Raw genomic sequence first — 17,000 nt, 5'->3', positions numbered from 1 at the left:
GCAATGGACATTTTTCAGAAAGACTTTTTTATGTGTTTGAATATGTTTTGATAACTGTATTAGAGGTCCCCCCAAGACCACCTCCAGGTTTGATGATTTGCTAGGACTTGCAAAACTTAGTCATGTAGTCATAACTAAGATTTCTCATAGCCAAAGAACACAAAGCAAAATCAGCAAGGGAAAAGGGTATATGGAGTAAAGTTCAGAGGAAACCAGGTTCAAACTTCCAAGAATCCTCTCCCAGTGGAGTCACATAGGATGTGCTTAATTCTCCCAGGGTGATGACAACATCTGTAAATATTGCCTACCAATGAAGCTCATTAGAGGCTCATTCTCAGGCTTTTTTATGGGGATTGGTCATGTAGGTACCTTCTGCTAGCAGGTAACAAATTTCAGACTTCCAGGAAAAAAGCAGTAATTCAGCAGAAACTATATTGTTTACACAATTTAGGCACATGATCTGTTCTTATCAGGAAGGGTGAGAACCCTCCCCAAATCCAAGTTCCCAGATACCGGCCAAGAGTCAACTTTGCAAGCAAGCCTTTTCTAAGTGTAGCAGTTTTAGGCCTGCTATGTTAACTCTTCTGTACAATACCATTGTACCGAATGATTCAGAGTGAATGTTACAGAATATAGGTAAATATCAAGTACAGTATGTAAGTGACCTAACTGATGGTTATTTTCAACCACCATGAGGAACAGTGATAAGTATCTTCAAAAACTTTTCAGTGTCCATTTTATTCACTCTAGACAAACCATTAGAAACTTTGCAAAGGAAATGATTCTATAGCTATCGTGACATTGTTAGCTTCTGTTCTTCAGGGGCGAGTTTTACATAAGACAGGAGATTTAGATAAAATTATAGTGATAAGATTGATAAGGTATACAAACTGCAGGAATTCATCTTAAAATAATCAGTAATTTAGGCTGAAAAAATGACAGTGAGAAATTCTGGCATTATTTTAAATGAAAGGAAGTGTGATTACTTTTAAGTGACTACAAAGTGTTAGGTAGATATGGGTGAGCTTATTTTGAAGACTCATTTGATATTAGTACTTTACTGTTCATACACAAATAAATGTTCATGAGATGCTTCAAAAAATTTATTACAAAAGTCTCTTTCATACAATTTGTTTATACTTTCGACACACCTTTTCTTCCTAAGTAGAATAAGGTCAGCTTTGCCCCACATGATAAATCACATGGCGGTATTACATTTCTTTATTGGCAGTATGTGATAATAGGACCATGGGTTAAAATGTAGGAAAATGTAAATTGTGATAATGGAACTAAGTCTCCTACCTTTTTTTCTAAAGATTTTGTTTATTTGAGAGAGAGAGGGAGTGAGAGAGAGAGCAAGAGCAGAGGGAGAGGGAGAAGCAGACTCCCCACTGAGCAGGAGACATGGGGCTCTATCCCAAGATCCTGGGATCATGAGCTGAGCCAAAGGCAGATGCTTAATTGACTGAGCCACCCAGGCACCGCAAGACTCCTACTTTTAATTTGCTTTCCAGTTGAAGTAAGATGTTTATCACCTTAAGAAACAAAATTGGTTCCAGATACACTCATTGTGTAATTTAATGTGGATAAACATGGTTCCTACATTTAGGAAACAAAGAATCTGAGGATTAAAATAAAATTGTTTATAATGAGTACAGCAGAATAATCTTTAGCTAAATATTCAAAACAAAACTGCAAAGATGATGAAAGGGTTAAAAAGTAACACCAGCAGTGAAAGTGAATTGATATTATGACTTCCAGAGGATAGGATAAGGATCAGAGATAGCACCAAGTAAATTCTACCAGATATGAAGTTTGTCTTCTTCATACCCAGCTGCTTCTCCCTTCTTTCCCATACTGAGAACCTCCATGCTATGAATCCTGCCAATTCCATGGTTCTGCAGGCTGCCCTTTCTCTGTTCCTCACCACAGTCACCAGACCTTTGTATCCACATACTTATCTTGTGACTTATTTTTTAACTTAATTTAATGCATTTCTGAATTCCCAGGATTGTTTCTGCACTTCACGAACCCAAGTTGAATCACTCAGACCTGAAAAACAGTCTGAAACCAGTATCCATCAACACTTGGTAAGAAAATGGTTAAGTACAATTAATATTCCTCCTCTGCTTTCTGTAGTATCATAGTACAGAATGTAATTCCTGGTTCTTCCATATCTCTTTTTCTTTACAGTATCTTTTACTGTTTCTTTTTCCTCTATTTCTGTTATTCTCCAGAAGTCTACAGTTGACCTCTTCTGCCTAAATAGGCACTCCCCTAAGCAGCACCTGTTCCTAGGTTTCAGTTGCTCAAATATCAGACTGTCCTGTAGCTACCTCAGGTTTTCCTTCAGGTCATGAGGGGACTCTGGCATCAAGCAGGACTGGTGATTCTCAGATTTTTACCTATAACCCCACACTCTTTCCTGGGCACCGGAAGTGTCTGTAGAATGCCTCCAATTAGACTTTTCAAAGTCATTTCTATGCAGTTTGAGTAAAACCTTAATCTGTCAAACTTCTCTGACCCCTTGTATTCTTTTCTTTGGCTAATGAAAACCCATCTACTAAGTCACCCTAAATAGAAACTTTGAAGTTATCCTGACAGTTGCCTCTACCCCCCATATCTAGTTATACACCAAGTCTTTTGTCTCTGTCTCTGAAATGCCATTGGGTGCATACCTCCTTCACCTCATCACCGCTACTACCCAGATCTCATCATTTCTTGCCTGGACAATTGCAGGTAGACACATTGCCTCTGGTTTCCTAGGTAAACGTCCTCTCACACTCAGATCAGAATTCAACCTTGTTACCAGTACAGGCCTGTTTGTGTTACTTTCCAGCTTTAAACTTTCTTTGGTTTCCTGCAGCCTATGGGATTAAAGCTGAAACTTCTTAGCATAGTATAAGGACTCTTAATGGTGTAGAATAGGTCTAATTTTTGAGTTTCATTTCTTGCTACTGAGTCTTAGCATATATTCTTTTTTTGTGATTGAAATACCCTTTTTCTGCCTCCCAAATCCTTCCTCATTTGTGAAGAGTTGGCTCAAATATCGCATATCTGAAGCCTTTCCTCTTGTATTTTTTGTTCCATTATGCTCCTACAAATCTTAGACATTCCCAGAAAATGGTATTTATTATATTACTTCACAATGATTGATATACGTGTCTCTCTAACTATAACATGATTCCCATAAAATAGGCGTCCTGCCTTTTTCATCTGTATTTCCCCTGGGCAATGCCTGATATATTGAGTAATATTTTGAAAAACATGCTTGGGAATAAATATTTCTCTGGGGTCCTCCCTTCCTTAATCCTTACTTTATTCTTCAATTCTTACTACAAAACAGAACCTGCCTTGCAAATGCCTTGTTTCCTACAAAATAAGGTAATCCCAGTTTTTCCTGTTGATAAGTTTATCTTGATCCTCTATTCAGTTGTCTTCATTTTTCTCATTTTACTACTTACTCTCATATTCTAAAGTCGTTTAGTCTTCTGCCCTTTTGTGTAATAGAATATATTATTCAATCCTAGTTTTCATTCAAGTATTACCCTTCAGATTGAGGTAAAGTGTCTGTTGTTGTCTCCTTGCTATTGCCAAGAGAGAGGTCTTAAACTTCAGGAAACTTGCACACGTGCTGCTGTGTGTGTGTTTTTCTGTTTTGTTTTGTTTTGTTTGGCCTTCTGTTAAAATATACATAACATTTACCATCTTAGCCATTTTTAAGTGTACATTTCAGTGGCATCAAATACATTCATAGTGTTGTGCAGCTGTTACCACCATCCCTCTCTGTAACTCTTTTCATCTTGTAAAAGTGAAACTGTGTATCCATTAAACAATAACTCCCCATTCTCCCTCCCTCCCTAGCCTCTGTCAACCACCATTCTACTTTCTATGATTTTTGACTACTCTTAAGTACCTCATATAAGTGGAATCATACTGTATTTGTCTTTTTTGTGACTGAGTTATATTTCACTTAATGTTCAGGTCCATTTGTGTTGTAGCATTTTGCAGAATTTCCTTTTTTTTTTTTTTTAAGATTTTATTTATTTGAGAGAGAGTGCACACGTGTGGGTAGGGGCAGAAGGAAAGGGAGAAGCAGACTCCCTGCTGAGTAGGGGGCCCAACATGGGGCTGCATCCCAGTACCCTGGGATCATGACCTGAGGTGAAGGCAGATGCTTAACCGACTGAGCCACCCAGGCGCCCCACAGAATTTCCTTATTTTTTAAGGCCGAAAATGTTCCATTATATGTATATACCACGTTTTGCTTATCCATTCATCTGTTGATGGACACTTGGGTTGCTTTCACTTTGTGGCTATTGTGAATAATGCTGCTATGAACTTAGGTGTGCAAATATCTCAAGACTTGATTTCATTTCTTTGGGTGTACCCAGAAGTGGAATTACTGCATCATATGGTAATGATATTTTAATTTTGGGGAAAACCACCATACTGTTTCTACACTGGCTCTACCATTTTGTATTCCCACCAAGAGTGTACAAGAATTCCAGTTTCTCTACATCCTAGCCAACACCTCTCTATTTTCTGTTTTTTGATACCAGCCAACCTAATGGGTGTGAGGTGATACTGTAATTTTGATTTACATTTCCCTAATGACTAGTGATGTTGGGCATCTTTTCATGTGCTTATTGGCCACCTGTATATCTTCTGTGGAGAAATGTCTATTCAAGTCCTTTGCCCTTTTTTTAATTGGGTTTGTTTGCTTTTTTTGTTGTTGAGTTTTAAGAGTTCTGTATATTTTCTGGATATTAACACCTTACCAGATATTTACAAATGTTTCTCCCATTCTGTGGGTTGCCTTTTAACTTTGTTGGTAGTATTTTTTGATGCACAAAATTTAAAAATTTACATGAAGTCTACTTTCTTTTTCTTTTGTTTCTTATACTTTTGCTTTCATATCTGAGAAATCCTCTCTAAATCCAATGTCATAAAGCTTTTGCCCTATTTTTTCTTCCAAGAGTTTTATTGTTTTAGGTATTAAATTTAGGCCCTCGATACATTTTGAGTTAATTTTTGTATATGGTGTTTGATCAGAGTCCAACTTCATTCTTTTGCATGTGGATATACACTTTTCCTAGCACCATTTGCTGAATATACTGTCCTTTATTGAATGGTCTTTTTTTTTAATTTTATTTATTTGGAGAGAGGCACAGTGGGAGAGGGAACACAAACAGGGGGAGTAGGAGAGGGAGAAGCAGGCTTCCTGCTGAGCAGGGAGCCCGATGTGGGGCTCGATCCTAGGACCCTGGGATCATGACCTGAGCCGAAGGCAGATGTTTAACAACTGAGCCACCTAGGCGCCCATATTGAATGGTCTTGACACCCTTGTCAAATGCCATTTGACCATATATGTGACAGTTTATTTCTGGGCTCTCTATTCTCTTCCATTGGTCCATATTTCTGTCTTTATTTTGGTGCCATGTTGTTTGATTACAATTGCTTTGTAATAGGTTTCAAAATCAGGAAGAGTGAGTCCTCCAATTTTGTTGTTTTTCAAGATTATTTGAATTACTCAATGTCTTTTGAGCTTTTAACAGTATTAAGTCTTCCAGTCAATGAACGTGAAATGTGTCTCCATTTATTTACATCTTCCTAAATTTCTGTTAGCAATGTTTTATAGTTTTTATTGTACAACTCTTTCACTTCCTTGGGTTGGTTTAATTTCTAAGTATTTTATTGATGTTTTAATGATTACTTTTGCAGATTATTCATTAAGCAGGTCTTCTGAATTTTTAGGGCTAATAAAAAGTTTAACAAGAACAAGGAGTGTGCCATGAGTTTTTTTAAATTCTAGTCTATTTAAAATAAAGTGTTATATTAGTTTCAGGTGTATGGTGTAGTGATTCAGCAATTCTATACATTACTCATTGTTCATCATGATAAGTGTGCTTCTAATCCCCTTTACATATTTCACCCATCCCCACCCCCTACCCACTACCCCTCTGGTAAACACCAATCTGTTCTCTATATTTAAGTTTGGTTTTTTGTTTGTCTCTTCTTCTTTGTTCATTTCTTTCTTATATTCCACATATGAGTGAAATGATATGGTATTAATCCTTCTCTGACTTATTTCACTTAGCATCATTCCCTCCAGGTCCATCAATGTTGCAAATGGCAGGATTTCATTATTTCTTATGACTGGATAATATTGTATTGGGTATATATACCACATCTTCTTTATCCATTCATCTGTCAATGGACACTTGGGTTGCTTCCATATTTTGACTATTGTAAATAATGCTGCAATAAACATAGGGGTGCATATATCTTTTCAAATTAGTGTTTTCATACTCTTGGGTAAATACCCAGTAGTGGAATTATTGGATCGTATGGTAATTCTTTGTTAATTTTTTGAGGAAGCTCTATACTGTTTTCCACAGTGGCTGTACAGTTTGCATTCCTACCGAGAGTGCAAGAGGGTTCCTTTTTCTCCACAACCTTGTCAACACTTGTCATTTCTTGTGTTTTTGATTTTAACCATTCTGACAGATAATGAGGTGATATCTTACTGTGGTTTTGACTTGCAGTTCCCTGATGATTAGTGATGTTGAGCGTCTTTTCATGTGTCTGTTGCCCATCTTATGTCTTCTTTGGAGAAATGTCTGTTCATGTCTTCTGCCCATTTTTTAATTGGATAATTTGTTTTTTGGGTGTTGAGTTGTATAAGTTCTTTATATTTTTGGATATTAGCCCCTTAACAGATACATCTTTTGCAAATATATTTTCCCATTCGGTAGGTTGCTTTTTGTTTTGTTGATTATTACCTTTGCCATGCAGAAGCTTTTTATTTGGATGTAGTCTCAATAATTTATTGTTTTGTTTGTTTCCCTTGCCTTCTGGAGACATATGTAGAAAAATGTTGCTATGGCTGATGCCAGAGAAATTACTACCTGTGCTCCCTTCTAGGATTTTTTTGGTTTCAGGTCTTACGCTTAAGTCCTTAATCCACTTTGAGTTTGTTTTTGTGTATGGTATGAGAAAGTGGTCCAGTTTCATTCTTTTGCATGTAGCTGTCCAATTTCCCAACACTGTTGAAGAGACTGTCTTTTTCCCACTACATACGCTTGCCTCCTTTCTCATAGATTGACCATATAATTATGACTTTATTTCTAGGCTCTCTATTCTGTTTCATTGACCTATGTATCTGTTTTTATACTAGTACCATATTGTTTTGATTACTACAGCTTTGTAGTGTATCTGGATATCTGAAACTGTGATACTTCCAGTTTTGTTTTTCTTTTTCAAGATTACTTTGACTATTTGAGATCTTTTGTGTTTCCATACAGATTTTAGGATATTCTACTTCTATGAAAAATGCTATTAGAATTTTGATAGGAATTGCATTAAATCTGTAGATTCCTTTTAGTAGTATGGACATTTTAACAATATTGGTTCTCCCTGTCCATGAACATGGAATATGTTTCCATTTGTTTGTATCATCTTCAATTTCTCTCATCGGTGTTTTATAGTTTTCTGAGTATGGGTCTTTCACCTCTTTATTTCTAGGTGTTTGGTTCTTTTTGGTGCAATTGTTTATGGTGTTTTTTAAATTTCTGTCTCTGCTATGTTATTAGTGTATAGAAATGCAGCAGATTTCTCTGTATTGGTTTTGTATTCTCTGAGTTTTTTAAATTTTTTTACCAGTTCTAGTAGTTTTTTGGTGGTCTGTGGCATTTTCTATATGTAGTATCATGTCATCTGCAAATAGTGAAAGTTTATCTTTTTCCTTACCAATTTGGATACCTTTTCTTTCTTTCTTTCTTTCTTTTTTTTTAAGATTTTGACAGAGAGGGAGCACAAGCAGGGGGAGCAGAGGGAGAAGCAGACTCCCTGCTGAGCCAGAAGCCTGATGCAGGGCTTGATCCCAGTACCCTGGGATCATGACCTGAGCCGAAGGCAGACACTTAACGGACTGTGGCCACCCAGGCACCCCTGAATACCTTTTATTTCTTTTTGTCATCTGATTGCTGTGGCTAGGACTTCGGTACTATGTTGAATAAAAGTGGTGGAAGTGGACATCCTTATATTGCTCCTGATCTTATAGGAAAAACTCCCAGTCTGTCACCGTTGAATATGATGTTAGGTGTGGATTCTTAACATATGGCTTTTATTATGTTGAGGTGTTTCTCTAAAACTACTTTGTTGAGGGTTTTTATCATGAATGGATGTTGTACTTGTCAAATGCTTTTCTGCATCTTTTGAAGTGATCATATGGTTTTTATCCTTGTTCTTATTGATGGAATGTATCACATGATTGATTTGTGAATACTGAGCAACTCTTGCATCCCAGGAATAAATCCCACTTGATCGAGTGAATGATTTTTTTTAAGGTATTGTTGGATTCCATTTGCTGATATTTTGTTGATTTTTTGCATCTTACATCCAAAGATCATCAGAGATCCTGGCCTACAGTTCTCTTTTTTTTGTGGTGTCTTTATCTGGTTTTGGTATCAGGGTAATGCTGGCCTCATAGAATGAATTTGGAAGCTTTCCTTGCTCTTTTTTTTTTTTTTAAATAGTTTGAGAGAATAAGTATTAACTCTTTTTTTTTTTTTAAGATTTTATTTATTTGACAGAGAGAGACACAGCGAGAGAGAGAACACAAGCAGAGGGAGTGGGAGAGGGAGAAGCAGGCTTCCTGCCGAGCAGGGAGCCCAATGCCGGGCTCGATCCCAGGACCCTGGGATCATGACCTGAGCCAAAGGCAGATGCTTAACGACTGAGCCACCCAGGTGCCCCAGTATGAACTCTTCTTTAAATGTTTGGTAAAATTCACCTGTGAAGCCTTCTGGTCCTGGCCTTCTGTTTGTTGGGAGTTTTTTTGATTACTGATTCAATTTTATTGCTGGTAATTGGTCAGTTCAAATTTTCTATTTCTTCCTGATTAAATTTTGGTAATTGATTTGAGGAATTTATCCATTTCTTCTAGGTTCGATTTGTTAGTATATAATTTTTCATAATATCCTCTTATTGTATTTCTGTGGTTTTGGTTGGTATTTCTCTTTTTTCTTTTGAACCTGGCTAAAGCTTTATCTATTTTGTTGATCTTTTCAAAGAACCAGTCCCTGGTTTCATTGATCTGTTCTATTTCTTTAGTTTCTAATTAATTTATTTCTCCTCTAATATTTATTATTTCCTTCCTTTTACTAGCTTTGGGTTTTGTGTGTTCTTTTTATAGCTCCTTTAGGTGTAAGGTTAGGTTGTTTATTGGAGATTTTTCTTGCTGCTTGAGGTTGGCCTGTATTGCTGTATTCTTTCCTCTTAGAGCAGCTTTTGCTACATCCCAAAGATTTTGGGCCATTGTATTTTCATTTTCATTTGTCTCCATGTATATTTTCATTTCCTCTATGATTTCTTTGTTGACTCATCCATTGCTTAGTAGCATGTTAATTAACCTCCATGTATTTGGTTCTTTCCAGATTTTTTCTTGTGGTTGATTTCTAGTTTCATAGCGTTGTGGTCGGAAAGATGCATGATCTGATTTCAGTCTTTTTGAATTTGTTGAGGCATGTTTTGTGGCCTAACATGCTGTATTTTGGAGAATGTTCCATGTGCACTTGAAAAGAATGTGTATTCTATGTTAGGATGGAATGATCTGAATATATCTCTTAGAAACATCTGGTCCAGTGTGTCATTCAAAGTCACTCTTGGGGCACCTGGGTGGCTCGGTCAGTTAAGCGTCCAACTCTTGATTTCAGCTTAGGTCATGATCTCAGGTCATCATCTCAGAGCCCGTGTTGGGTTCCATGCTGGGTATAGAGCCTGCTTAAAATTCTCTCTCTCCCGGGGTGCCTGGGTGGCTCAGTCATTAAGCATCTGCCTTTGGCTCAGGTCATGATCCCAGGGTCCTGAGATCGAGCCCGGCATCAGGCTCCCTGCTCGGTGGGAAGCCTGCTTCTCCCTCTCCCACTCCCCCTGCTTGTGTTCCCTCTCTCACTGTGTCTCTCTCTGTCAAATAAATAAATAAAATCTTAAAAAAAAAATTCTCTCTCTCCCTTTCCCTCTGCCTCTCCCCACTCTCCACTCTCTTTCTCCTTCTCTTAAAACAAAATTTAAAAAAGTCACTCTTTTCATGTTGATTTTCTGTTTGGATCATCTATGTATTGAAGAAAGTGCAGTGTTAAAGTTCTCTACTATTATTGTATTGTAGTACTGTTGATTTTTTTTTCCTTTGTGTCTGTTAATAGTTGCCTTATGTATTTAAGTGTTCCCCGTTTGGGTGCATAAATATTTACAATTATATATCTTCATGTTGGATTGTTTCCTTTATTATTATGTAGTGTCCTTTGTCTCTTGTTACACTTTTTGTTTTAAAGTCTATTTTGTTTAATATAAGTATTGCTACACTAGGTTTCTTTTCACTTCTTTTTGCATGATATTTTCCCATCCCTTCACTTTCAATATGCATGTGTCTTTAGTTCTGAAATGAGTCTCTTATGGGAAGCATATAGATGGGTCTTGCTTTTTTATCCATTCAGTCACTATTTCTTTTTTTTTAAGTTTTTATTTAAATTCACATTAGTTAACACATAGTGTAATATTAGTTTCAGGTGTACAATATAGTGATTCAACAACTCCAGACATTACCCAGCGCTCATCACAACTAGTACACTCCTTAATCCCCATTACCTATTAAAGCCATCGTCCCACCCACCTCCCTTCTGGTAACCATCAGTGTATTCTCTATAGTTAAGAGTCTGTTTCTTGATTTGCCTCTCTCTTTTTTTCCCTTTGCTTGTTTTGTTTCTTAAATTCCGCGTATGAGTGAAATCATACGGTATTTATCTTTCTCTGACTAACTTATTAGCATAATACTCTCTAGCTCCATCCATATTCACTGCAAATGTCAAGATTTCATTCTTTTTTATGGCTGAGGTAACATTCCATTGTGTGTGTGTGTGTGTACACCACCATCTTCTATATCCATTCATCAGTTCATGGACACTTGGGCTGTTTCCATAATTTGGCTATTGTTGATAATGCTGCTATAAACATTGTGGTGCATGTATCCCTTTGAATTAGTATTTTTGTATCCTTTGGGTAAATACCTAATAGTGCAATTGCTGGGTCATAGGGTAGTTCTATTTTTAACTTTTTGAAAAAACCTCCGTACTGTTTTCCAGAGTGGCTGCACCAGTTTGCATTCCCACCAAGAGTGCACAAGTGTTCCTTTTTCTCCACATCCTCCCCAACACCTTGTTGTTTGTTGTTTCTTGTGTTGATTTTAGCCATTCTGACAGGTGTGAGGTGAAGCCTCATTGTAGTTTTGATTGGGCATTTCTCTTATGATTAATGACGAACATCTTTTCAATTGTGTGTTGGTCATCTATTTTCTTTAGAAAAATGTCTGTTCACGTCTTCTGCCCATTTTAAAATGAGGTTATTTGTTTTTTGGGTGTTAGGTTGTATAAATTCTTTACGTATCTTGGATACTAACCCTTTATCAGATATGTCATTTGCAAATATCTTCTCCCATTCCTTTAAATTGCCTTTTAATTTTGTTGATTGTTTCCTTCACTGTACAGAAGCTTTTTATTTTGATGTAGTCCCAATAGTGTATTTTTGCTTTTGTTTCCCTTGCTCAGGAAACATATCTAGAAAGAAGTTGTTATGGACAATGTCAGAGAAGTTACTGTGTGGTTTCTCTTCTAGGATTTTTATGGCTTCAGGTCTCACATTTAGGTCTTTCATTCGTTTTGAATTTATTTTTGTGTATGGTGTAAGAAAGTCATTCCGTTTCATTCTTTTGTATGCTGCTGTCTGGTTTTCCCAGCACCATTTGTTGAAGAGACAGTATTTTTCTCTTTGGATGTTCTTTCCTGCTTTGTCACAGATTAATTGACTGTATATTTGTGGGTTCATTTCTGGGTTTTCTATTCTGTTCTATTATTCTGTGTGTCTGTTTTTGTGCCAGTACCATACTCTTTTGATCACTACAGCTTTGTAATATAACTTGAAGTCCAGAATTGTGATGCCTCCAGCTTTGCTTTTCTTTATCAAGATTGCTTTGGCTATTTGGGATCTTTTGTGGTTCCATACAAATTTGAGGATTGTTCTAGTTTTGTGAAAAATGCTGTTGATATTTTGATAGGGATTGCATTAAATGTATAGATTGCTTTGGATAGTACAGACATTTTAACAATATTTGTTCTTCCAATCCATAATCATGGAATGTCTTTCCATTTCTTTGTGTCATCTTCAATTTCTTTCATCAGTATTTTATAGTTTTCAGAGTACAGGTCTTTCACCTCTTTGGTTAGATTTATTCCTAGGTATCTTACTGTTTTTGGTGCAATTGTAAATGGGATTCAGTCCTTAATTTCTCTTTCTGTGGCCTTATTATTGGTGTATAGAAATGCAACAGATTTCTGTATGTTGATTTTATATCCCTGCAACTTTAATGATTTCATTTATCAGTTCTACCAGTTTTTTGGTGGAGTCTTTTGGCTTTCCTATATATATCATGTCATCTGAAATAGTGAAAGTTTTATTTCTTTCTTACTGATTTGGATGCCTTTTATTTCTTTTATCTTGTCTAATTGCTGTGGCTAGGACTTCTAGTACTGTGATGAATAAAAGTGCTGAGAGTGGACATCCCTATCTTGTTCCTGACCACACAGGAAAATCTCTCAGTTTTTCCCCATTGAGGATGATATTAGCAGTGAGTCTTTATTATGGCCTTTGTTATGTTGAGGTATGTTTCCTCTGCACCTACTTTGTTGAGGATTTTTTATCATGAATGGATTTTGTACTTTGTCAAATGTTTCTTTTTGGGGGGGATAACTTAAGAGTAGTCACTAACTCTTCTTTAAATGTTTGGTAGAATTCATTTGTGAAGCCATCTGGCCCTAGACTTTTGTTTGTTGAGAGTTTTTTGGTAATTTCTTTGCTGGTAATTGGTCTGTTCAAATTTTATATTTCTTCCTGGTTTTGTTTTGGTAGGTTATATGTTTCTAGAAATTTATCCATTTCTTACAGGTTGTTCAGTTTTTTGGCATGTAGTTTTTCATATTTACTCTAGTTGTATTTCCTTGGTGTTGGTTATCATTTCTTCTCTCTCATTTGTGATTTTTTTATTTGGGTCCTTTCTCTTTTTGATAAATCTGGCTAGAGGTTTATCAATTTTGTTGACTTTTCAAAGAACCAGCTCCTGGTTTTGCTGATCTGTTCTATTATTTTTTTAGTTTCTATAGAATTATTTCTGCTCTAATCTTTATTATTTCCTTCCTTCTGCTGGATTTGGGTTTTGTTTGTTCTTTTTCTAGCTCCTTTAGGTGTAAGGTTAGGTTATTTGAGATTTTTCTTGCTTCTTGAGGTCGGCTTGTATTGCCATAAACTTCCCTCTTAGACTGCTGTTGCTGCATCCCCAAGATTTTTGACCCAGTATGTTGTCATTTTCATTTGTCTCCATGTATTTTTTTATTTCCTCTTTGATTTCCTTATTGATCCACTCATTGTTTAGTAGCATGTTAAATTAATCTCCATGTATTTGTGTTCTTTCCAGATACTTTCTTGTGCTTGACTTGTAGTTTCATAGTGTTGTGGTTAGAAAAGGTCAATGGTGTGACTTTGATCTTCTTGTATTTGTAGAAGCCTGTTTTGTGGCCTAATACGTGATCTATTCTGGAGAATGTTTCATGTGCACTTGAAAAGAATGCATATTCTGCATTCTGAGGATGGAATGTTTTGAATATATCTGTTCAGTCCAGCTGGCCAGTGTGTCATCTAAAGCCACTGTTTCCTTGTTGCTTTTCTGTTTAGATGATCTGTCCATTGATGTAAGTGGGGTGTTAAAGTTCTCTACTATTATTGTATTACTGTTAGTTAATTCCTTTGTATTATTAACTGTTTTATGTATTTGGGTGCTCCCTGTTTGCATAAATATTTACAATTGTTATATCTTCTTGTTGGAGTAACCCCCTTTATTTTTATTATGTAGTATTCTTCTTTGTCTCTTACAGTTTTTGTTTTAAAGTCTAGTGTGTCTGATACAAGTATTGCTACTCTGGCTTTCTTTTGACATTCATTTGCATGATAATTGTTTCTCCATCCCATCACTTTCTTTTTTTTTTTTTTTAAGATTTTATTTATTTATTTGAGAGAGAGAGAATGAGAGACAGCACGAGAGGGAAGAGGGTCAGAGGGAGAAGCAGACTCCCTGCTGAGCAGGGAGCCCGATGTGGGACTTGATCCCGGGACTCCAGGATCATGACCTGAGCCGAAGGCAGTTGCTTAACCAACTGAGCCACCCAGGCACCCCATCCCATCACTTTCATTCGGCAGGTGACTTTAGGTCTAATGTTAGTCTTTTGTAGGCAGCATACAGATGGGTCTTGTATTTTGGTCTATTTTGACACCCAGTGTCTTTTGATTGGAATGTTTAGTCCATTTACAGTCAAAATAATTATTGATAGATATGAATTTATTGGAATTTTATTACTTGTTTTGTGGTTGTTTCTGGAGCTTTTCTCTGATCCTTTCTTGTCTTTTTCTCTTTTGTGTTTGTTGATTTTCTGTAGTGATATATTTGGATTTCTTTCTCTTTATTCTTTGCATGTTTATTAGTGGTTTTGATATATGGTTACCATTAGGTTTATTTATAATTCTTTGGCATATAGCTGTCTATATTAAGTTGATGGTCATTTAAGTTTGAACCCATTCTTTTTTTCTTTCCTCCCCATATTTTAGGTATATGTTATTTTATATCTTTTTTGTGTGGGCTCCTTGACTGATTTTTTACAGAAATATTCATTTTTACTGCTTTTGTGTTTCCTACCTTTATATTGTCACTCTTGGTCTCTTCTTTCCACTCAAAAAGTCCCCTTTAATACTTCTTGCAGGGCTGGTTTAGTGGTCCCAAACTTTAGTTTTTGTCTGGGAAACTCCCTTCTTCTATTCTGAATGATAGCCTTGCTGGATGGAATATCTTGGCTGCAGATTTTTCCTATTCAGCACTTTGAATATGTCCTGCCACTCCCTCTGGCTTGCAAAGTTTCTGTGGAAAAATCGGCTAGCTTTATGGGTTTTCTCTTGTGAGTTACTGACTTCTTTGGTCTTGCTGCTTTTCTTTATCACTGTATTTTGTAAATTTAATTACAGTATGTCTTGGAGTTGGCTGTTTTTTGTTGATTTTGATAGGAGTTCTCTGTGCTTCCTGGATCTGGATGTCTGTTTCCTTTCCCAGATTAGGGACATTTTCAACTTTACTTCTTCAAATAAATTTTCTGCCCCCATTTCTCTCTTCTTTTGGGATTCCTATAATATGAATGTCACTGAGTTCCCTAAGTCTGTTCTTGTGTTGCATAATTCTTTCTCTCTCATCTACCTTAATTGCTTTCCATTACTTTGTCTTTTATGTCATTAATTTGTTCCTCTGCATCTTCCAGCCTGATGTTCATTGCAGCAAGCATGTTTCTAATCTCGTTTATTGCACTCTTTATCTCTGATTGATTCTTTTTTTAAAACTCTTTTATCTCTGTGGTAAGGGTCTCACTCATGTCTTCCACTCTCCTCAAGCCTAGTGAGTATCCTTATGAATGAGAATTGCTTTAAATTCTCCATCAGGCATGTTACTTATATTAGTTTTGCTTAGATCTCTGGCCATGGCCTTATCTTGTTCTTTCATTTGAGACTAATTCCTCTGTCTTCTCATTTTGTCTAAGTCTCTGCCTGCTTATGTGTGTTAGAAAAGCCAGTTATGTCTCCTGCTTCTAAAAGTAATGGCCATATGAAGGAGAGGTCATGTAGTGCCCAGACCTGGTGCTTCTGGGAGTATCTCAGGTGTGTGCTGCCTGCACTCTGCTGTTGTGTTCTGGCTGCTCTGTATTTCAGGCCAGTCTTCTGTAGAGGCTCTTCTTGTCTGCTGTGGGCAGTGTTTGGTCCTTGACCTGAATGTGGTGAGTTCTAACTAGGTGTGCCCTGGTCTGCAAGACAGAGACCTGTCACGACCTCTACCAGAACTGAGACCCTGCAAAACTCTCTGGTCCACCCTGTGTCTTTTGATAGTACCATTTAGTCCATTTACATTCAAAGTAATCACTGATAGGTATGCACTTATTGCCATTTTGTTGTTTCGTGGTTGATTTTGTAGTTCTCTGTTCCTTTCTTCTCTTGCTCTCTTCTCTCATGGTTTGATGGCTTTTTTTCTATGCTTGGATTCCTTTGTTTACTTTCTGCATATTTATTACAGGTTTTTGAATTGTCATTACTTTAGGTTTATATATAACATCTTATGCATATAGCAGTTTATATTAAGTTGATGGTTGCTTAAATTTGAACCCTTCTAAAAGCACTAAAGTTTTACTCTCCTCCTTCCTCCACCTTGTATGTATATCGTCTCATAATTTACATATTTTTATTTTGTGAATCCCTTGACTGATTTTTATAGATATACTTAATTTTACTGCTTTTGTGCTTCCTACTTTTTAAACTCTGGCTTATGGCCTTTCCTTTCTACTCAAAGAATCCCCTTTAACATTTCTGGTAAGACAGGTTTAGTGTTGATGAATTCCTTTAACTTTTGTTTGGGAAACTCTTTATTCTATTCTGAATGATAGCCTTGCTGGATAGAGTATTCCTGGTTGCAGGTTTTTTCCTTCAGCACTTAGGATATGTGCCACTTTCTTCTGGATTGCAAAGTTTCTGCTGAAAAATCAGTTCATGGTCTTATGGAGTTTCTCTCTCTTTCTCTTTCTGTTTAAAGATTTTACTTATTAGAGAGAGAGAGAGATTGTACAAGTCGGGGAAGGGGCAGAGGGAAAAGCACTCCCCACTGAGAGGAGAGCCCAACGCGGGGCTCCATGCCGGGCCTCCATGCCGGGCCTCCGGGATCATGACCTGTGTTGAAGGCAGATGCTTAACTGACTGAACCACCCAGGTGCCCCAAGTTTCTCTTGTATGTAACTGTTTTCTTGCTGCTTTTAAAATTCTCTTTTTTGGGGGACGCCTTGGTGGCTCATTCAGTTGGGCATCTGCCTTTG

At 36.8% G+C, this 17,000-nt stretch overlaps 1 protein-coding gene across 3 annotated transcripts in view; it reads left to right on the top strand.

Annotated features, from left to right (window-relative positions):
* The window catches only part of STRADB (STE20 related adaptor beta), a 36,192-nt gene that overhangs the window by 6,403 nt on the left and 12,789 nt on the right, over positions 1 to 17,000 (top strand). For all 3 annotated transcript variants that reach the window (XM_028124752.2, XM_028124760.2, XM_028124769.1), the window contains exon 3: positions 2,010 to 2,090. In XM_028124752.2, coding sequence (XP_027980553.1) covers positions 2,010 to 2,090 — 81 coding nt within the window. The remainder of the gene's footprint in view (positions 1 to 2,009; positions 2,091 to 17,000) is intronic.

The sequence above is a fragment of the Eumetopias jubatus genome, unplaced genomic scaffold (genome assembly GCF_037043125.1).
Source record: "Eumetopias jubatus isolate StellerSeaLion01/CBP00866 unplaced genomic scaffold, mEumJub1_p1.0 scaffold_3, whole genome shotgun sequence".
In the NCBI taxonomy this organism is placed as follows: domain Eukaryota; kingdom Metazoa; phylum Chordata; class Mammalia; order Carnivora; family Otariidae; genus Eumetopias; species Eumetopias jubatus.
The sequence above is the reverse complement of the archived record's forward strand: the minus strand, read 5'-3'. Positions and strand labels throughout refer to the sequence as shown.